This window comes from Podarcis cretensis (genome assembly GCF_951804945.1).
Source record: "Podarcis cretensis genome assembly, chromosome: 15".
In the NCBI taxonomy this organism is placed as follows: domain Eukaryota; kingdom Metazoa; phylum Chordata; class Lepidosauria; order Squamata; family Lacertidae; genus Podarcis; species Podarcis cretensis.
In genome coordinates, this window is record NC_137185.1 from 42,284,494 (window position 1) to 42,306,195 (window position 21,702).

At 46.2% G+C, this 21,702-nt stretch overlaps 1 protein-coding gene and 1 long non-coding RNA gene across 3 annotated transcripts in view; one reads left to right on the plus strand and one right to left on the minus strand.

Annotated features, from left to right (window-relative positions):
* The window catches only part of DOCK5 (dedicator of cytokinesis 5), a 144,827-nt gene extending 139,385 nt beyond the window's left edge, over window positions 1-5,442 (minus strand). The window contains exon 1 of one of the 2 annotated variants that reach the window (XM_079954907.1): window positions 5,213-5,442. In XM_079954907.1, the coding sequence (XP_079811033.1) occupies window positions 5,213-5,255 (43 nt within the window). In that variant the 5' untranslated portion in view covers window positions 5,256-5,442. The remainder of the gene's footprint in view (window positions 1-5,212) is intronic. The other variant, XM_079954908.1, reaches the window with a different exon arrangement.
* LOC307203996 lies at window positions 1,839-14,178 on the plus strand. Its single transcript, XR_013833432.1, has 5 exons — window positions 1,839-1,984; window positions 7,846-8,520; window positions 8,652-8,804; window positions 11,349-11,410; window positions 13,579-14,178. It is a non-coding gene; the product is annotated as an uncharacterized lncRNA (long non-coding RNA).
* The last annotated feature ends 7,524 nt before the right edge of the window (window positions 14,179-21,702 follow it).

The following is a 21,702-nucleotide window of genomic DNA, read 5'->3' on the forward strand; positions in this document are numbered from 1 at the left end:
CATAAAAACCAAAAATACACTAAAATATCACAGATTAAAAACTTCCCTGAACAGGGCTGCCTTAAGATGTCTTCTGAATGTCAGGTAGTTATTTATTGCTTTGACATCTGCTGGAAGGGCGTTCCACAGGGCGGGTGCCACTACCGAGAAGGCCCTCTGCCTGGTTCCCTGTAACTTTGCTTCTCGCAATGAAGGAACCGCCAGAAGGCCCTCGGCGCTGGACCTCAGCGTCCGGGCAGAACGATGGGGGTGCAGCCTGAGTACGGTTCCAGCTCATGCCACTTTCACCAGCCCTAAGTGATCAGCCCTAAGTATGTTCTGTCCTTTTTCTACATTATCTGCACAAAAGTTTGCATTTAAATACATATTTTGAATATATTGTATTTCAAAACATTGGGTTGTGTCAAAGGCTAATCATTCTAAGAGCATACCCACTGAACTCAACGGACTTGGCTAATTTACGGTTTACTCTAAGTAGAAGTTAGTTGGATACAACCAACTATGTCAAAATAATAAAACATCTCAATGTTTCTCATTGTATTTTATCTTACGGGCCACATTCTTAAAAACATTATACGGTTGATAGTTTTGAGACAAGAATTGCAACGCTCAGAACAGTGCAGAATCGGACAGACTGCTATGTTCTAATCTGGGCATTAGTACAATTTGTATCGCAAAGATCAAATTCCTCCAGTGTCCCTAGCAGAGAGAGAAGGTGAAGTCCAGGGGTTTCCAAAGCACAACATCTCACAGGGGTAGGAAGACACTGGAATCTTGCTTGGAGTTCAAGTGGGCAGTTAAGGAATTTCACTCTCTTCTGTTCCACCAGAAAGAGAGAGAGAGACAGCAATCAAGGACAACCAACAAGCACCCCTTGACTCAAGTTGATTTCTTGCCTTTCTCTTCTCAATAAGAACATGAACATATGCAGAGTCCTTGGCTGGATCAAGATGGGTGGCCCATCTAGACCAGCATTCAATTTCCGGCAATGGCCACCCAAACACTTTTGCGAAGCCCATAAGCAGAACATGAAGACAACACACCTACTTACTATAGTTCACCACATGATATTCAGAGGTACACTGCCTCTGTCCTTGGAGGTTCTGCTTAGCTTCCATGGGCAATAGCCACTGATAGACTTGCCCACTATGAATTCGTCTAACTCCCAATCAAAGGCATCAAACTGAATGCCCTACATTGTTCATAAAGATTTATTTCTTTATGCCTCAAAGTTCCAGCAACATCCCAAGTCCATCTGTTGCCTACATTCAGGTTGTGAGCACTGCTGGTTATATAGCCAAAATGGTACTATTCACACACAAAAGAGGGAGGCTTCAGTAGACTTCAGGGAACCCAGAAGGTTTGCACAAGTAAAAAAGAAAAACTTATAAGAGGGAGAGGTAACTGTGCAGTATTACATTTACTTAATACAGTCGTACCTTGGATCCCAAACGCCTTGGAACTCAGACATTTTGAATCCCGAATACCGCAAACCCGGAAGTGACTGTTCCGGTTTGCAAACGTTCTTTTGGAAGCCGAATGTCCGTCAGGGCTTCCGCGGCTTCTCCTGCAGCCAATCAGAAGCTACGCTTTGGTTTTCGAACGTTTTGGAAGTTGAACGGACTTCCAAAATGGATTCCATTTGACTTCCAAGGTACGACTGTACTAAAGTACTTTAAAGGAGCAAGGACAGGAAGTCAGGGAGGGCAATGGAAGGGAATACTGTAAGCTGGAATACTGAATAGGGAGACCTTCACGCTGCAACATTTTGTTGCAGATCCTTCTTGTCTTTCTTTTCTTTTAAACTCACTTATGAATCTTCCCCTCCTGGTCAATGTTTCTGCCCACCCTCCTGCAACCTGGTGCCCGCCAGACGTTTAGGACCACAACTCCCAGCCTTGCTGGCTGGGGCTGGCGGGAGCTGTAGAACAGAACACCTGAAAGGCACCAGGATGGGGAGGGCTCCTTCAGCCTTTCCTTCTAGGTCTGTTTTGCTTGCCCTTTGCTTCAGCTTTCCCAGCTCAAAGACATCCTTTCTGAGATAAGGTGACCAGAACAGAACGGAAAAGAAAACCATTTATAAAACGGTTTGGGGAACCTCTAGCCTAGGTGTTGATGGGTAACTAGGCCTCAAACCTAATGTTTTTATGACTTCACTCGTATCAAAATGGGTTGGGCCATCCATACTGCATGGGGGGCCGGGGAGCTCCTTCTCGCCCAGTGGCACCCTGGATTTCTGCCCTGGTGGGGGCTTAAAAGGCAAAATAAGGCAAGTCAAAGGAAAACACAGTGCTGGAAGCATGGAATAAAACTGAAAGTTGAAACAAAAGGATGCCATTTTGCAGTGACATGAAAGCAGCAATCTTGGGGGGAAGAGGTTGCATTTTTATTCCAGCTTTCCACAGAACATCAAGGAACCACACATAACTCTCCCCCTCACCCTTTTACAATTATTACAACAACCCTGTGAGACAGACCAGGCCAGCTTCACCTAGCAAGCTTTGTGGCCAGGACAGCATTTGAACTCAAGTCTCTCCAGTCTAAATCCAGTGCTCTAACCCCCAAGACCCAGCGAACACAAACAGGACTTGATTTTGGTCAGGACTCCGCTTAGCCCCACCACCTGTTTTCAGTTAAGCACTCTGCACGAGAACATGTGAAGTGTCTCTGAGCACATACAAAGTGCCTCACTGAGCAACCTCAACCAACTCTTACACCACTGAGAATAGAGGAAAACACTTCTGGGTCACAATGGATTTTTCTTAAGGCAAGAATCTGGGGCTCTCCAGATGCTGTTGGACTGCAACTCCCATCAGTCCCAGCCAGCACAGGGATGATGGGAGTGGGAGTCCAACAACATGTGGAGTGCCACAGGCATTAGTCTTCACCGGGCACAAAATAATAATAATAATAATAATTTATTATTTGTACCCCGCCCATCTGGCCGGGTCCCCCCAGCCACCCTGGGCGGCCTCCACAAAAACCAAAAATACACTAAAATATCACAGATTAAAAACTTCCCTGAACAGGGCTGCCTTAAGATGTCTTCTGAATGTCAGGTAGTTATTTATTGCTTTGACATCTGATGGGAGGGCGTTCCACAGGGCAGGCGCCACGACCGAGAAGGCCCTCTGCCTGGTTCCCTGTAGCTTTGCTTCTCGCAATGAGGGAACCGCCAGAAGGCCCTCGGCACTGGACCTCAGCGTCCGGGCAGAACGATGGAGGTGGAGACGCTCCTTCAGGTATACTGGGCCGAGGCCGTTTAGGGCTTTAAAGGTCAACACCAGCACTTTGAATTGTGCTCGGAAACGTACTGGGAGCCAATGTAGGTCTTTCAAGACCGGTGTTATGTGGTCTCGGCGGCCGCCCCCAGTCACCAGTCTAGCTGCCGCATTCTGGATTAGTTGTAGTTTCCGAGTCACCTTCAAAGGTAGCCCCACGTAGAGCGCATTGCAGTAGTCCAAGCGGGAGATAACTAGAGCATGCACCACTCTGGCGAGACAGTCCGCAGGCAGGTAGGGTCTCAGCCTGCGTACCAGGTGGAGTTGGTAGACAGCTGCCCTGGATACAGAATTGACCTGCGCCTCCATGGACAGCTGTGAGTCCAAAATGACTCCCAGGCTGCGCACCTGGTCCTTCAGGGGCACAGTTACCCCATTCAGGACCAGGGAGTCCTCCACACCAGCCCGCCCCCTGTCCCCCAAAAACAGTACTTCTGTCTTGTCAGGATTCAACCTCAATCCATTAGCCGCCATCCGCCACTAGGCCCACCACTAGGCATCACAGCCTGACCGAGGGTTAGTCACAAGAGCACATAAATATATTGTACAAATCAGTATTTCCCAGTTGTTGCTGGACTACAACTCCCATCATCCCTAGCTAGGACCAGTGGTCAGGGATGATGGGGGCGCAGGTTAGTCCAACATCAGCTGGAGACTCAAGTTTGAGAAGCACTGGTATAAATAGAGAAATAAAGAAATGGTCACACAGGTGGACATCTACTTTTAACGAGGGGGCTGGTGCAGTGCCAATTTTGTTGTGATTGTAAGTTTCTAAGAAATTGTGTGTGTGTGTATTTATACATGTGCTGTATACATTTTTAACTCTATTAATGTTTAATTGTTTTTAATGAGTTCTCCCTTATGTTTTTAGCTGCTCTTATTTTATCTGTAAGCTGCTTTGAGGGAAAAGGTATTAATAATAATAATAATAATAATAATAATGTAAATCCCAGATCTGAAAAAGGTTGCTGGATGACTGTTCCAAGCAGTGCCATTTTTCTAGAAAAAGAGGTGCCGGAACTCACCATGAACGCCTCCCTTGTTCTCTTATAATGGCATTGGTGCCCACCTGAGAGGAGCCAGGACTGAGTTCTGCTGAGTTCCGGTTGGAAAAAAGCCCTGGTTCCAAGACAGTTTAACTTGGAAAGGATGACTTCTATGGAAAAGCCCCATAAGCAGACCATTAAAGCAGCGAGGGCCAGAGTGACCTTTGCCAGAACATGCAGCCTTACACCCCCCCAGCCCCCCCCCCGTCAATTCACACAGAGCAATGCTTCCTTATTCCACATTTACAACCCTCCGCAGCCTGCAGTGTGAATCAGAGGTCCCTTTGGGTGTGGAGCAGAGGGAATCCACCCGCCTCCCTCTCCCCATCCAGGCGGGATGACAGATCAGAAAAAGGTGTTAATGGGTAACCAATCAGCTTAAAGGATCTTGAATGCTCTCCTCCAGAAACTTTCAAAGAAGAAGAGGGGGGTGTGGAGACTGGAGAGAGAAGGAAGAAGATTTATTCCTCCCGAGTTCAAGAGTTATGGTGGAGTTAACCTTTCCCCAAACGCTCTGCAATCCTAAACACGCTCCCTCTGGGAGTAAGGCCCATTGAACTCAATGGGTGGTGTTTTTGAGCCGACCCGCGCAGCAAAATGTAACCATTCACACAAACGAGGGTGTTATCTGATCTAAGACGTGGGGGGGGGGCGGGGGGCAGCTCTGCCGTAGGATGGACTTTATCCAGGGCGAGGAGAGCGGGGAATAGTGCTAGGAAGGAAACTCAGCAAGCAAGCAGAGGGTTAATTCAGATGATGCTGGGCGCGTCCCCACGACCCGGGCCAAGGAAGAAGAGGCAGGCGGCACGCGTGTTGTTGCACGTGGGAACCGCAAGTACAGTAAGGGGCGGGGGGGGAGCGATCCCTCTGCCTGCGATCACTCACCGACGCCGTACTTCTCGCGCTTGGTGGGGATCCAGCGGGCCATGCCGGGGGGGCTGGGAGGGATCCCCTCCCCGCTCGCTCGCTCGCTCGCTCTCTGCCTCTTCCCCGCTCGGTGCTTGCAGCCCGCAGCCGGCTCCAAGTCAGCCCCCTCCGGCCTGCGCGGCTCCCGGCTCCGCCGCCGCCGCCGCCGCCATGCTCAGCTCAGGGGCGGGATCCGGCCCGCGGCGCTGCCCTCTCCGCCGCTGGACTGCCGGGCGCCGCCGCCGTCGACGGAGGAACTTTCCTGCGCTGCTCCGCCCGGGCGGCCCGAGGGTGCAGCAGCAGCAGCAGCAGCAGCGCCGCCGCCGCCGCCGAGTCAGAGCGCAGGGGCGGGAACTGGCCTCCGCCGGGAGGGATCCCCTGCTCCGCCCTGCCGCCCGCCACGGGGAAGGGCGGGCGGGCGGGCGGGCAGCCTCCCCCCCCCCGGGGGGGGGCTTCCTCGGGACCCCAGTCCTGGGGAAAAGCACTCCGGCACTCAGCATCGCAAGTGGACTTACTCCCAGGAAAGCGCTGGTGAGGAGAGCAGCAGCCTTACCTGCATTCCGGCAAAGGCTGCGGTTCCAGGACTTCAGATGGCAGGGGGGCAAAGGGTGAAAGCCCCCTCCCACCGCCTCCGTCCCCATCTGGATCAGCCGGACTTCGATTCACTTTTAAAAGGAAAAGCTGGGAAACGTCATTCATGCAGCCGCTAATGACTTGGATGGGGTCGTGTCTAGTTTGGTCCTTAGGATGGCAGCTGTGTGTTATGTGCCTTTAGCTCTGTACCAACTTACTTGGGAATAAGCCCCATGGAACTCAGTAGGGCTTACTTCTGAGTAGACCTCTACAATGCCATGATTGCATGAATGCCATGATTGCACTGTAACCCTCTACCTGTGTGGGGTAGTTTTGCTTATTCATTCCTTTTATTTGTTCTCCGCTTCTGTCTTGCCCATAGCAGCTTGCAACAAAGACGACTGCATTTCAAACACTACAAAAACAAGAATGAGTTTCAAACAAATAAACACTACAAAAATAATCGTATAATAACATGGCAATGCAATAGCAACACGACAACATACAAAAAGCTATATTCCAATACATATATAACAAGATTACATAAACAGCATGCAGTATCCAATAGTAAAAATAACAAGGGAGTGTCACAGTTTCACATTCGTCCTAGAAATACTCACATTCCTTCTTAGACAAAGGATTTTAGCTGGAAAAGCTCTCACAGAGTAGCTTGCAAATCCACAGAAATAATGCAACCCCTGCCCTCAGGTGTACAGTATAAAAAGACCCAACAATTAAGGAAAAATGGGTGAGGAGGGAAAAGGAAAACAAGCAAACTGTGAAGGGAAGAAGGGCCTAGCCTTGCTGGTGAGAGCAAGAGAGAGAAAGAATGATAGTTCTGTGTGGTCTACTGCTTCTTTTCCTCTTCTAAAGAAGAAAATCCAGCCATAATATTATTAATAATAATTAATAATAATAGTACCCACCCATCTGACTGAGTTGCCCCAGCTTTCCTCATTTCAGCTGCTTAAGTTAGGCTAAAGAATTCATTTTGCAGTTGCATTTTTTAAACAATTGGGAAATCCTTACTGATCTACTTTCTACAAGTCAGAAATCCTTACTGATCTACTGCCAATCACCTCAAGATCTACCGGAGGATCCTGATCTAATTTCTGCACAGCGATTGATATGCACAATCCAACTGTTAAGCTGAGAGACACAAATTCAAGAGAATAGATTCTTAGAAACCATATACCTTCTAAATAAATGAATTAGAAGGTGGAGGAGCATTTGATTTTAGCAACATGATACTTGGCCTAAGAGAGTAACATATTTTACACTCTCTTCAGTATATTTTGCAATCAGTGGTGGGTTTCTGGCTCTGGCTGGGTAGCAGTGAAGGTGCTATCAGGCGATTGCCCTAAAAACACTTTTTTTACCTCTTGAAATATGACAGTGCTATCAATCTCCTGATAGCCCCTCCGCTGCCTCCGAATCAGGATCCACCCTATTTTTTGTGACTGATTTTTTTTTTTTTTTTAGTTTTAAAACTATGTTAGACTGTATTTTAAACTGTAATAACCTACCCTGGAACCTCAGGGTGAAGGGCAGGTAATATAATAATAATAATAATAATAATAATAATAATAATAATACAACCCAACAGATACCTGGTAAAAGAAGGAGGAAAAAGAAATGGGATCCTCCCAAATGCATGTTTGGGTTAAAGGCGAGTTTTGGGTCACAGACAGGGGTGAGGGAGAAATTCATTCAGTTTGCATTTAAAGGCGGACCCATCAAATTTTCAAAACAATATGCAAACTGAGACATGGCTCAAAATCTACACTTCTCCAAATTTTGTAATGCAGTTCTGCAGCCAAGTATAATGCTTGCAAAAATGCATGAGCTAGGGGAAGGTGTGCAGAACAACACCTATAGTTCTGAAAATAGCATACAAAAATTCATTATATGGTGGGAAGTTGCTTTTTTGAAATAGTATATTAGTCCAAACTGCAGACAGAAATATATGGTGAAATGCACACTAAACGGCTGGTGTATTTTTGTGATGATTTGCTTTTTTGTTTTTGAAAAAAAAACAGATTGTTACCGAAATGTGAAGAACAGAATTTAAGACTGGAACATTAAGAGGCTTGGACAACTGAAATTCACATCCCAAGAGATGTGTCATCCCTTGCGATCCCTGCCTTGCTAGCGATGAATAAACATGGGCCAGCGCTTTAAAGAGGAGGGAAATGCTTTAGCCAGGAGGACCCATGATGACATTCAAGCCATGCCCTCAAATGCTGTCGCCAGCCTTTCTTGCTGCCTGGTGCCGCTGTTTCCAGGCAGGGTTTAAAATGAAGGGAAGGCCATGGCTTCGTCACAACCACAGAAGCTTCCATATCCCTCTCACTAAGCCGAACATAGTTGTGCATTTTAGTCAATACAAGTGGAACCTGTAACAAAATGTTGCAGTGTGGAATGTTCCTGTTCAGGGTTACAGCCAGCCTATCCCAGTCTTCCTCCTGCATTCTTTCCTGTTTTCTTTTAATTCTTGCTGTCAGCGAGCATGATGTGCCCACTGAGCATGCTCAGTTGTCCTTGGGCTGGAAGAGTCAAACAAATGATTGTTCCTCTACAGCCTCATGGTACATTCCAGAATTCTACTGCCTCCTCCTGCTTATCTTGTAGCTCGCTCTTAGACTTAATCAAGACATGTAGAATCAAATTCAAGACACAATCCTGCGATAAAGTTGTACCACTTCAGGCTGCAGGTGAGGGATGCCAGTTTTGAATGCTACTCAAGAGCAATAAAAACCTCCCTCCACATTATAAATAGACACACAAAGCAGGGAACAGGCTCCAGCTTAGCTCATTCCTTGCTGTGCTACTTTTGTCCTTGCAGAGAAGCTTTCAAGAATGAGCTTCCTAACCTCTACAGCGTCCACATTACCAGGATTTGGCCCCAACTCTATTTCACTGCATAAGTAGAGCTGGCCTTCCTTCTGAAGAAACGCTCTTAGGATTCTTTCAACAAATATGCACTGCACCTTTAAAGGTAGGAGTGCTAACCAACACCTGGTCAGCAGTGTTGGGAAAATGCAGCTCAAGGGTTCCTTGCATGCACAAGGTGTTAGTCACCCTGTTCTGGCTGGGATCCTGCAATGATACGCCCAGTTTCTATTCAAACAGGCCAACTTTTTGCTGCAATTCTGCCTTATGCTTCTTCTCCAAAGCTGCCCTGAGCATACTTTTGTGTGCTGGCTGGCTGTACTTGAGTCAAATATACATAAAAGGCTTTCTTTAAAAAGCCAAAAACAAAATGCAGCATGTCCAGACCAGTGTAGTTTAATGAAGAGTTCAAAATAGGTTGTAATTCCTATGTTCCGTCCCTTACTCCTTTGCCAGAACAAAGTAGGCCGACCAGTGAGAAGGACTCTGGCATTGTGTGGTGCTGTTCTCCAGCCAAACAAGGTGCAATGGTTCTAGGGGGTTGCTCGTGCGTAAGTTGTCGCCACACCTGGCTGGGTTACATGGGTGAACCCTTTCTGTCCGGACAGCCACCCATCCGTGGCTGTCTCAATCGCTGGCAGAATCCGTCAGTGGGCGTTTCTTGAACTTCTTCCAGCAAAGAAGTTCTTTGACGCCCAGTCTCCTCTTACTCTCCCTGCGCGGAAGTCTTCTGCGCAGGGAGGGTGTGGGCAGCGGAGGACCCGTGCTCTCCCCGCTGGTCTCCGGCGAGGAGTCCTGGAGCCTTTTCTCCGATTCCCCCATCTGCCCCCCTCCTCCACTGGTGCTACACTGATTTCCTTCCCCAGCGGATGGGCTGCCTCTCTCCCTACTGGGACCCTCTCCGGCATCCCTCTGGAGCCTTCCCTCCGCCTCTGGCTCCGATGGCAGTTCCCTGACACAAGGGATACAAAAATGCCTATAGGGAAGAGTGCATTGGTAAAGGTCAGCATAAATCACCAGTGCTCAGAGATCTGCACTGGTTGCCAATTTGCTACTGAGCCAAGTTCAAGGTGTTTCTTAACAACTTGGAACCAGTTTACCTGTGAGATCGCCTTACCCCGTATTTGCCCACTCAACCACTGTGATCAGTGGCACTACTACAGGTGTCACATAATTCCTGCTCCTCATTTGTAAGTGCTCCATCATTTAGTGTGGCAGCCCTTACACTTTGGAACTCCCCGCCTATTGATACCAAGCAGGCACCGTCACTGTATTCTTTCGGTGCCTGCTGGAAATACTTTTGTTTAAACAAGCCTACCTAGATATTTAGAAAGTTGATGCGAGTTTTAATTTGTTTCAATCTGTGGTTGTGTTAACACTTTTTGTAGACTTTAAATTACTGCTGTAAATTATTGCTGTAGTGATAATTTTTATAGTTTTATCTTTTTTTGTAAATGGTTTTGAGTTGTCATCCCTCCCCCCCAAATCGAGCAGTGTATACATTTTATGAGATAAATCAAAAAAGGGAAGGGAAATGCTTCCAAAATTTGCACAGACCTGAGAAAATTTGCAGGGAAGCCATGAATTTTAAAGTGGCATGATAGTGCTTTTGCGGGGGGGGGGGGTGTCTGGATTGGACCCGCCAGCTGGAATAAATTCCCCACTCCAGTTTTAAAGTGTTCAAGCAAATGGAAAGACAACTCAGCAGAAAGTAATTTAAAACAAGCAAACAGCTATAGCAGTTGTTCTTTTGTAGTGAGCGTTTTAGAACCATAGACTCAAAAGGTGGTAGGGAGTCTATCTTCAAAAAGACCAAACGTCAAAAGCAAAGCCACACACTTTGCTAGAAAATAAATATAAAAGGAGAGTGTTATAATAAAAGTAATCAGTAGATTATTATTTTCTTAGGTCACATTCACAACTGTACCTTTGACACACATTCAGATCTTTCTCCAAACTGCAGTTGCCAAGATTCTTTGGGGGAAGCTACAACTGTTCCAAGTGTCCCTATTTTCCAGGGACAGTTCTGAAATTACAAAAGCCACCCCAGCTTCTGATATGATCCTGGAATGCCCCTGTTTCCCCTTCCAGTGCTGCCACCACTGAACTGGAGGAGGAGGGGGAGGAGCCAGTGCTTGTTCTCAGTGGTGGCAGTGGCGGCTGTGCAGGAGCCCCATGTTGCCTCTCCACGGCCACTGCTGCCGGCCTCCTCCCTTGGGCAGCAGCTGAGGAGGAGGAGGAGGGGCCACTGCTGCCACCGAGACCCAGCCTCAGCCTCACGTGATGCACCGGCTCTGGGGGGCAGGCAGGGCTGCCCTGGGCAGGAAGGAAGGCGGAGCAGAGCACAAACCAAGGTTTTGTGCACCCACATCTAAGCTTGCCCCTTTCTAAAATGTATTTGTTGGTGTGTGTTTTTGTAAATCTACCAAAGAAGAAAATGAAATCAGAATCAATTGGTTTTCTCGGGATGGTGGTGTGTGTGTGTGTGCTGTGTCCTGCTGGTGCAGCTGTGTGGGAAATGCTCAAGGTGTGTGTGACAAAAGTGTGGGGTCGAGGAGGGTCAGTTGCAGGAGTGGGGAGTGGGAAATGTCCCTATTTTCATTTGAGGAATGTTGTAGAATATGCTATAATTACACTGTGATTTTACAAGGGGGTCACATCCTTCCAGAGCACAGCGTAAGAATGAGCAAGAAGCTGCAGAGCCAGACTGCTGTAAGCACAAAGTATTAGTGGAAGTCAGTGCTAAATAAAGTGACCATTCTGCGTCACAACATAATTTAATTTATTTCTATATTGCCCTTCCTCCCATGGGAACCCAGAGCAATGCTCTGCATAAAAATACAATCTATGCAATAAAAACATTCTTTAAAAATACATTTCCAAAGCTAAAATCACAAAGCAATACCAACTGCTGAAATTTCAGTTGACATCCATGCCCCAAAGGCAAACAAATATGTCTCCAATTTGTGTCTGAACACCATCATTTTTTTAGACATGAAGATGCACTGCCTCACCTGTGAGGACAACCTGTGGTCCTCCAGACTAACTCCCACCAGTTCCAGTCAGTATGGTCAATGGCCAAGAATGATGAGAGTGAAGTCCAACAATGTATAGAGGGCACCAGGTTGGGGAAGCCTACTATATAATCTTGGTGTTCATCCCTAGATATGTGGAATGTCGGGATTCCACATCCTATCACATGTTCAGCTGTTAACCAAACAAATGCTTTCTCTCTCTTTTTAAATGCACAAAAATAAGCCAATTTATGACCAGTGGAACTTGCAAGAATTTTTTGGGCAGCTTGAGGAGTGGCAGAAGAGATGAATCTTATGCCCCCCTGTGGCTACAACAGAGAGTGCAGAAACTACTAACAACCCAAAAATTCTGAAGGACATTTGGTCTCTAGTCCATGGAAGCTTGCCCTGTAACCAAGTATCATCAACCTTCAGTGAACTCTGGTGGGTTTTTCCAACTCTATTCATCTTTATTCATTTCATTCTTATGAAACATGGAATCACAAAAGCCTTATTAGCAGAGGTGGATTATTATCTCAAAAGCTGAGCGGCTGAGAACATTGGTGGTGGAGGCAACCGTGCCAAGGTTAAATCGCAGCTGGAGTTCTTTGCAAGCAGGCCTGGTGTCAGCTTGCGGCACCCTTGAGCAGCTGCTGGGATCTTAGCGCCCTGGCTGGGCCCTAGGAGAGTCAGAGGCTGCAGCTCAGTGGTAGAGCTCCTGCTTTGCATGCGCAAAGTCCCAGGGCCAATCCCCAGCATCTCCATGCAGAGAGAGAATATAGAATAGAATAGAATCATAGAGTTGGAAGAGACCACAAGGGCCATCGAGTCCAACCCCCTGCCAAGCAGGAAACACCATCAGAGCACTCCTGACATATGGTTGTCAAGCCTCTGCTTAAAGACCTCCAAAGAAGGAGACTCCACCACACTCCTTGGCAGCAAATTCCACTGTCGAACAGCTCTTACTGTCAGGAAGTTCTTCCTAATGTTTAGGTGGAATCTTCTTTCTTGTAGTTTGGAGCCATTGCTCCGTGTCCGCTTCTCTGGAGCAGCAGAAAACAACCTTTCTCCCTCCTCTATGTGACATCCTTGCACGTGTATCATTCCAAAGTGTGAATGTAAGCAAGCTCACCTTCAGATTTGGGGTGGTTGCAGCTCCCCTATGGTATATAATATATACCATTAGTTCACCGAGCTCGGTATTAAGTACCCATAAAGCTCAGTATAAGGCTGCTTCCTATGTTACCATTGCTGACCCCCTTTAAAAAAACATTTCCAGTGCTCCCAGTGAGTTCTACCAGGTGGAGCTGAGGGATTCACATTTAAATCCCCATCCCAAACCCCTGACTTATCACTCAGAGGCATTGTGGGAAATAAAAATAGTAGTTTGCTCAGATTCAGCTGGCGATGCTCAGCTCTGCTCACTAGCACCCCCGACATAGGGGAGCTGCCACCACCCCAAATCTGAAGGTGAGCTTGCTTACATTCACACTTTGGAATGATACACGTGCAAATGAATGTGGGAAGCATTAAACTTTATTTCTGTGAACTGGGGTTTGGCTTCCAACCCTGAGTCAAATTGTTTTCCAAAGTGCGAAATCACAGTTAAAACCAAATCTTGTGGCTGGTGCACAACCCTAACACAAATGGTTCCTTATGAAGAGGGGCTTCCATGAAATGTTGATGAGAAAATACTGGTGGTTATGCTGCACCCATAGCAGGAGATGATTAGGCAATTGAGGATGCAGTTCCAACCCCACTTACTTGAGATTAAGTCCCATTGAATTCAATATGACTTACTTCCGAGAGGAAACAGTCGGGCTTGCACTGTAAATCATGACAAACAATGTCTCTGTTTCTCTGCAGAATTGCTCTGCACAGCTATAGAGGGTCTGAATATGAGTCAGAGATTATAGTTCCTCTCTCTCCCTAGTGAAGACAAATGCCTGATCACATGACAAGCTATGCAAGTGTTGAATTATCTGTGGGCTCTAGTCATTCTTCATGTCTGAAGCAAGGCAGCAGCAGCATGTCATAAAGAGCCAAATTCTGCAGCGAAATGGCAGTTCCCTGGCTATATTTCCTCCTTTATCCCTTTCTGTATCTACATCCCACCCATGAAGAGTTATGACTTTAGTCCAGGCTTGCAGGGAAATAAAGCTTTATTTCATAATAAGGATGAACGTGGCCTGAATATAAATGCATGGAAATACAGAAGCTCCATTAAGTGATGCCATCATGGGATATGATTTAAAATACCAACCAAACGGGTCCAGATGAAGAATGTTTTGTGACATAGACTTCAGGTTCTAAGTTTTTGAGGCCAAGCATTACCTCCTAAGGAGGTAGAGGTGTTAGGAAACTTGAGTGGATCTAAACACAGGAAAGAAACGCTATAAATAAGTCAGAAATTAGATCGTTTTAACAAAATGAAAAACTTGCTATGAGAAACGTCCTTTTAAACAATTCCTGCTCTCTGGCGCCATCTGGTGTTGCATGTTTAAAACGGATTTGATTCGTTGTTTCTTTACTAATGTAGCTGAATCCCAGGATGAAATAGGCACCTAAAAGGCTCACTCTCCACAACCTAATTGCACTCACCAATACAACTTAGTCTTTGTTTCAGCTTTATTCATTACTACAAACTCATCTTGCTGCCCTGTGCAAAAGCAGGGCAGGCAGATATTCAACAGGTAGAATTCTCATCACTGCCGTTTCCATCTTAGGAAATACTTAAGATATGGGTGACAGGAGGGTCTTTTTCAGGCCAAGGGCCAGATCCAGTTACAGCTGCAACTTTTCAACCAACGACTGCAACTATACCTCTTTTGCATTGGGAAAGGGAAGCTGGAGTTAGACTCCCATCTGGCCCATTCAGCATGGCCAGTGGTTGGGGATCATAGGTGTTGTAGTCCAACATCCGGAGTGTCACAGCTTTCCATCCCTAATTTGCTGTGATAGCAAATATCTCCATGGCATTAATTAATTAGCATTTATTTATTATTTGTTATATGTATTTAATGACCTAACCTTCATTATACAATCTGAGAGTGGGGTACATACAAAATCAATATAACATCTGAAAACATAAACTATCAGTTGAAAACACAAATTAAAACTGATAAATTTGAAAAGCAATTAACAACAGCAGCTAACTTGGGGGGGGGGAGGTTACTCATTTCATGTTTATCCTCTACCCCCAAAGTCACAGCTGCTTGAAACTGACCCAAAAGTTGGCAGTGCTCTACAGGGTTCAGGTTTATCACCACTGCAGCTGTTAAAAGTTGTTGCCAAAAGTGTTTCTGCCTCATATTTGATTTAGAGGTCAGGCTTATCCCTCATGAAAGAGTTATTGTTATCCTCAAAGTATGTTGGGATTGGCTATAAAAAGACATTGGAAGAAGGCTATGTAGCCATTTTCTTTCTCCCTTTGAGTGTCCCTAACCATTTTAAAAAGTTTAAAAGATATATAAACTGGCCTGGGAAAGGGAAAGAGCTGTATGACTTGACCTTAGAGATGTGTCACAGGTACTAGCCAATAGCCCAGAGGGAACTCACAACACAACATAAGAAGAGCCTACTGGATCAGGCCAGTGGCCCATTTAGTGCCGCATCCTGTTCTCACAGTGCCAGACCAGATGCCATAGTGCTCCCCCCTCCTGCAGTTCCCAGCAACTGGTAGTCTGAAGAAAACTGCCTCCAACCGTGGAGGCAGAACACACCATCAGGTGAGCAATGGAAACACTATCTTTGGGGCAGTTGGTGGTGATGGGCTGCATTTCTTCCCATCAGCAATATACTGAAGACTGCATCTATTCATTTTTGGATGTGGGCAAAAATCAATAATCCAAGAAAGATGCATTTCTTTCTCTCTTACCCTCATTGCATGAGCTAAAACTAATTTTCTAAAAAGGTCCTCATTTTACAGGGGTGGAAGCAACATGGAGAACAAGACATCAGTATTGACTTAACCAACCACATTTATCTAATAAATGCCCTTATTATAAAACATATATTTATTTGCTTCTTGTTTATGCTGCTTCCTTATTGCCTTCATCTCTCTTTGGGGGATGAGTCTTCTATTGATTGCACATTGAACCTCTTGGCCATCTTTGCAGAGCTCTATAAAGTCAACAGCCCTTCTTGCCAAAGTCTAAGCAGAAACAGATGCATTGGAAACTTCTCAAGAGACATAGCTGTAGAACATGGGTAGGCAAACTAAGGCCCAGGGGCCGGATCCGGCCCAATCGCCTTCTAAATCTGGCCCACGGACGGTCCGGGAATCTGTGTGTTTTTACATGAGTAGAATGTGTCCTTTTATTTAAAATGCATCTCTGGATTATTTGTGGGGGCTGCCTGGTGTTTTTACGTGAGTAGAATGTGTGCTTTTATTTAAAATGCATCTCTGAGTTATTTGTGGGGCATAGGAATTTGTTCATATATTTTCCCCAAAAAATATAGTCCGGCCCCCCACAAGCTCTGAGGGACAGTGGCCCCTGCTGAAAAAGTTTGCTGACCCCTGCTGTAGAATCAGTGTCTTTTGCCTATTAAGAAGCAGAAATGTCCACTCTTGGGCTTAATCAATGCTCCTCCATCAAGTCTCCATTATAACAGTGCTGGCTTTGACCTTCATAACTTGGGACCAGAGTACACAGAGCTTCACATATCTCCACATGTGCCTGTCCATGTACAGTTGTTGCCTCGGAAGTCGAACGGAATCCATTCTGGAAATCTGTTCAACTTTCAAAATGTTCGGAAACCAAAGTGCAGCTTCTGATTCACTGCAGGAAGCTCCTGCAGCCAATCAGAAGCAGTGGAAGCCGCGTCGGATGTTCGAGTTCCAAAGAACGTTTGCAAACCGAAACAGTCACTTCCGGGTTTGTGCCATTCGGGAGCCAAACTGTTCAACTCACAAGGCATTTCGGATCCACGGTATGACTGTATTCAGATCTCATCAGATTTGGCTTCCTCCATCATCTGTGGTGAGGCTCCAATACTTTGGCCACCTCATGAGAAGAGAAGACTCCCTGGAAAAGACCCTGATGTTGGGAAAGATGGAGGGCACAAGGAGAAGGGGACGTCAGAGGACGGGATGGTTGGACAGTGTTCTTGAAGCTACAAACATTAGTCTGGACAAACTGCGGGAGGCAGTGGAAGACAGGGGTCACGAAGAGTCAGACACGACTAAACGACTAAACAACATCATCTGTGGTACAGAGGTTGGCTAGCAGGTTTTGCAAGTTTGTAAAGAAAAGCTTTTTGTAAACAGCGCCAATTGGTTAGCGTCTGAGCAGTCGCATAGAATCTCCCATCCTTCCACCCCCAAAGGACTCTTGCAAATTTTTCATATAAAGACAAGAATGAACATATCAATGAATGTATACATTGATTGTTATTATTATTTGTTTAAAAGATAGAAAATCACCATGCACCATGGGTTGAGGGGAAGATTAATTGCTGATCCATACATAGAATGTATGTATGTCAGGAAGAGTTGCCAACTTTTGAACTAGACCCTGCATCTGCCCCTTTAGCAGTCACTTGATCTGGAGTAATTAGCAGGTGATAACATTTAGCTCTAAGCCATGAAAAGCTTCTCTTAGGCTTAAAGGGATAAGAAGGCCAGGCCAGCAACCCCCCCCCCCCATCCTTCTGATAGCTTGCCAATCCTACTGTCAAGCAGATTTCAAAGCCAGGCCCTACTGCCAAAATGCAGGGGACAATAAACGCATTGTTAGAAGCCACACCAGGCTTCTTAAAATGAATAATATGACACATCAGTTGGAGCTGTTTTTCTAAAGCTTATAGCAGTGCAGGATGTGTGTGCAATTTTCATTAGAATTACGGCTGAGGAAGGAAGGTTTAACTTTCCCTCCCTGCATGTTGCAGTCCTGATTAAAAAAAGCATCCCTGTCCCTATTATTAAATTGTAAAACAAACCCGGCTACATTTTCTAATGAATCAGCATCACGTGTAGTTTGATGGGAAATAGCTCAGTGGAGGAGCATCTGCTTTGCATGCAGAAGCCCTTAGCTTCAGTCTCCTGCACCTCCAGGTAGAGATGGAGAGCAGCTGCCAGTGAGTGTGGGAAGTACGGTACTGATCTAGATGGATCAGTGGTCCATAAAGCATTTTTCTATTGCTGTTGGTTGGGGGGGGGGAGGTGTTAGGCTGTATGCTGGAGTCCCTTCTAATTTCTGGATCCAGCAAGGGTTAAAATCTAATGGAGGACTCAGTTGTTGAAATAGCCAGGTCAGCTTCTTGGTGAGATAATGGGCCCTAAGTATGGGTAACAAAGGAAGTGGCTTTGTGTCAGAGGGCAATAGGTGGGCCCCCTCCCTTATTGAGAAAGACAAAAGCCAGAGTTGAATGTGAGAGAGAGCTGTGTTAGAAGCAGGTAGCGGGCAAAAGCCTGAGAGTGAGAGACAAGCTTGGTTTCTGCTTCAATCCAAGGCTGTGGCCATGGGAGAAGCAAGACTTTCTGGGGTGTTCATGCTGTAAGTCTCTCCATCATAAGCTCAGGTTGTATTGTATATATATGTAAATAAACCATATATCCTAAAGACACTGTAGTCTCCGCTGTCCCTCATTCTGAGGAAACCAAACCCTGGGTAAACGCCTAGGAACCCTGGAATCTCTCAACTGCTTGAAGATAGAATTGCATGCCACCCCAATGTTCTTATAACCCTCAAGCCATGGGTGAACAATGGTTTTCAAAGTTTATGCCTTAAGGAATCTCTTTCTGTACTGACTCATCTTCCACAGAAACCCCAATGATTTGGGATAATTCTGGGTCATGATTATTATTGATTGATTGATTGAATTTATATACCACCCAATACCTGGAGGTCTCATGGGTAGACCTGGGCAACTTGCAACCTCCATATGTTTTTGGACTACAACTCTATCATGCCCTGGTGGCTGGGGTGAAGGAAGTCAAAGTCCAGCAACATGTGGAGATCCACACTCCTATTTTATGGAGTGCACCCGATTCCTGCATAATATTGCGTAGGCCTATGGAGTCACACAGATGCTTCATACGAATAAGGTTGTTTATTCATTTAGGTATGATGCTTTTGAATTATGGTCTGGAGGAGACTCTTGAGAGTCCCATGGACTGCAAGAGAGCCAGTGTGGTGTAGTGGTTAAGAGCGGTAGACTCGTAATCTGGTGAACCGGGTTCGCGTCTCCGCTCCTCCACATGCAGCTGCTGGGTGACCTTGTGCCAGTCACACTTCTCTGAAGTCTCTCAGCCTCACTCACCTCACAGAGTGTTTGCTGTGGGGGAGGAAGGGAAAGGAGAATGTTAGCCGCTTTGAGACTCCTTCGGATAGTGATAAAGCGGGATATCAAATCCAAACTCTTCTTCTTCTTCTTCTTCTTCTTCTTCTTCTTCTTCTTCTTCTTCTTCTTCTTCTTCTTCAAGATCAAACCTATCCATTCTGAAGGAAATCAGCCCTGAGTGCTCACTGGAAGGACAGATCCTGAAGCTGAGGCTCCAAGACTTTGGCCACCTCATGAGAAGAGAAGACTCCCTGGAAAAGACCCTGATGTTGGGAAAGAGAAGGGGACGACAGAGGACGAGATGGTGGGACAGTGTTCTTAAAGCTACAGACATGAGTTTGACCAAACTGTGGGAGGCAGTGGAAGACAGGAGTGCCTGGTGTGCTCTGGTCCATGGGGTCACGAAGTGTCGGACACGACTAAACGACTAAACAACAACAGATGAATGGAAAATAGAACAAAAGGGGGCCTGTTTGGTTCAATTTCCATTTATCCCCCAGAATGTACAAGGGGGCAAATCTGAGTATCAAGACAAATTAAATATCAATCAACAAAAGTGTAAAACAAATGAGCCATTCAGTAATTAATAATAAAATCAGAGAATCATGAAGTTGAAAGGGACCCTGAGATTCATCGTCCAACCCCCTGCAATGCAGAAACAGGCAGTTGTCCCATACCTGCAACCGTGGCACTATTAGCACCATGCTCTAACTCACTGAGCTATCCAGACAGACAGAATCATAAAATGGAAGAAAAAATATTGTATATGGGCTGAGTATGCAACCCAGAAGACATTCAATGCTATCCTGTGGCTGCATTTTACAAGGCAAAATTGGCAGTGGCGTGCAAGCTCTTTTTAAATGGGTAACACCTGTCTGCATCCTCATTTTTTAAAACAACCTGGAAAAGTCTTTTCTCTCCTAGGCTGATCCTGAACTGCTTTCACTGATAGTTCAGTTGGTTAGAGCAGGGGTCAGCAGACTTTTTCAGGAGGGGGCCAGTCTACTGTCCCTCAGACCTTGTGGGGGGCCGGAATATATTTTGGGGAAAAAATAAAATGATGCAAGAGCACCATGAGCCCCGGTGGCTGCTTACCTGTGTCTTGCGAGCGGCAGGGGCTGGTGGCGGTGGCGGCAGCAGCAGCAACAGCGGAGGGACAATGAGTGGCGCGTTAAAGGGCTCCGGAGAGGGGCTGCTTAAAATGGTGGCTGCTCGAGTGCTGCTGCTTCTGGCACCAACAAAGCCCAGCCCCCTTCCTCCTCTAGGCAGGGCAGGGAGAAGCCAGGAGGAGGGAGGGAGGAGGCGCTGGCGCTGCTGCCGCCGAGGGAGGGAGAGGGAGGGAGAGGGAAAGAACGTGCGTGCTGGCGATCCACGCAGCGATTCCCGGACCGTCCGTTGGCCGGATCCAGAAGGCATTTGGGCCTGATCCGGCCCACGGACCTTAGTTTGCCAACCCATGGGTTAGAACATAGTGCGCCTGATAATGTCAAGGTCAATCCCCTTATGGGCCACCTGCATATTCCTGCATTGCAAGGAGCAGGATTAGATACCCCCCTTTCAACTCTATGATTCTATGGTTAGAGCATGGTTTTTAGAAACGGACTCCCCCCTCATCATGCTACCACTGATGAGGGAGAGGCCTCAGCAAGCCAGCCAGCATAAAGGTCACATGAATTGAACAACAACAACAAAATGTTGCAGCATAGAGTGGTTCAGCTCAGGATTCCAGTTTTGCTCCATTCAATTCTTCCTTCCCTCACTGCAATTCCATTTCCCCTGGTGTTACCATGTGCCCTACTGTATAATTTGAAAGGCTGTGGTTGGAGGGCAAACCTCTATTTGAAAGAGTTCTTAGTTTATAGGGTTGACTGGTCTAGGACCACTTTAATGTAAAGAGCCATAAGAGAGAAGAAGGGCATGGAAGCTGCACCTCCACAGTTAACAACACTCACAAAGCAGTCTGAGGTCTGTGTCCAGGGTTAGTCATTCTCAGAGTAGACCGACCGAAATGAATGACCCAAAGATAGTCATGTCCATTAACTTCAGCAAGTCTACTCGGATTAAAACCAGCACTGGATGCAACTCATTGTTTCTAAGTCCCACCCCCCCCACACCTTTAGGGTCAATCTACACATTGAGAAATATCACATGGGACAATCATCCCTATAGTGGGACTGTACCACTTTAGACTGCAAGTGAAAGGAAAGTTACATTTTTGAAAGCTCATCTGTATATTTGTGCTGTGTACATGCATATACATAGAAGAACTCCTGACATACTAGCTTTTACATGCAGGGGGGGGGGGAATGGAATAGTAGGAGAGCAGTGGACATGAAACCTCCACATCCAGCCTTCAGAGGCAGCTGTCAACTGATGACTAGTCAAGCCTCAAAGTCCCAGCCTGGTCACAAATCCCAGAGAAATAAAACTTACTCATGCAGAAAGTCCTACAGAATTTCTCCCAGTGTTATCAGTATGGTCCAAAGGATATCTGCTCAAAAATACATACATACCACATTACTTTTGCAGCTGGGTTTTGAAGGCAAATAGTTGCATACAGTTAACCCTAGATGGCGCTGTGAGATAACTCTGGACCAGTCATGATCCTACAAAACTGGCTCCATAAATGAGGAATCGCAAATCCACTTTACTAGACTGGAGATTGCTAGCAGCTCCCTGGACTACTGACCTTTGCTCACTAACCAC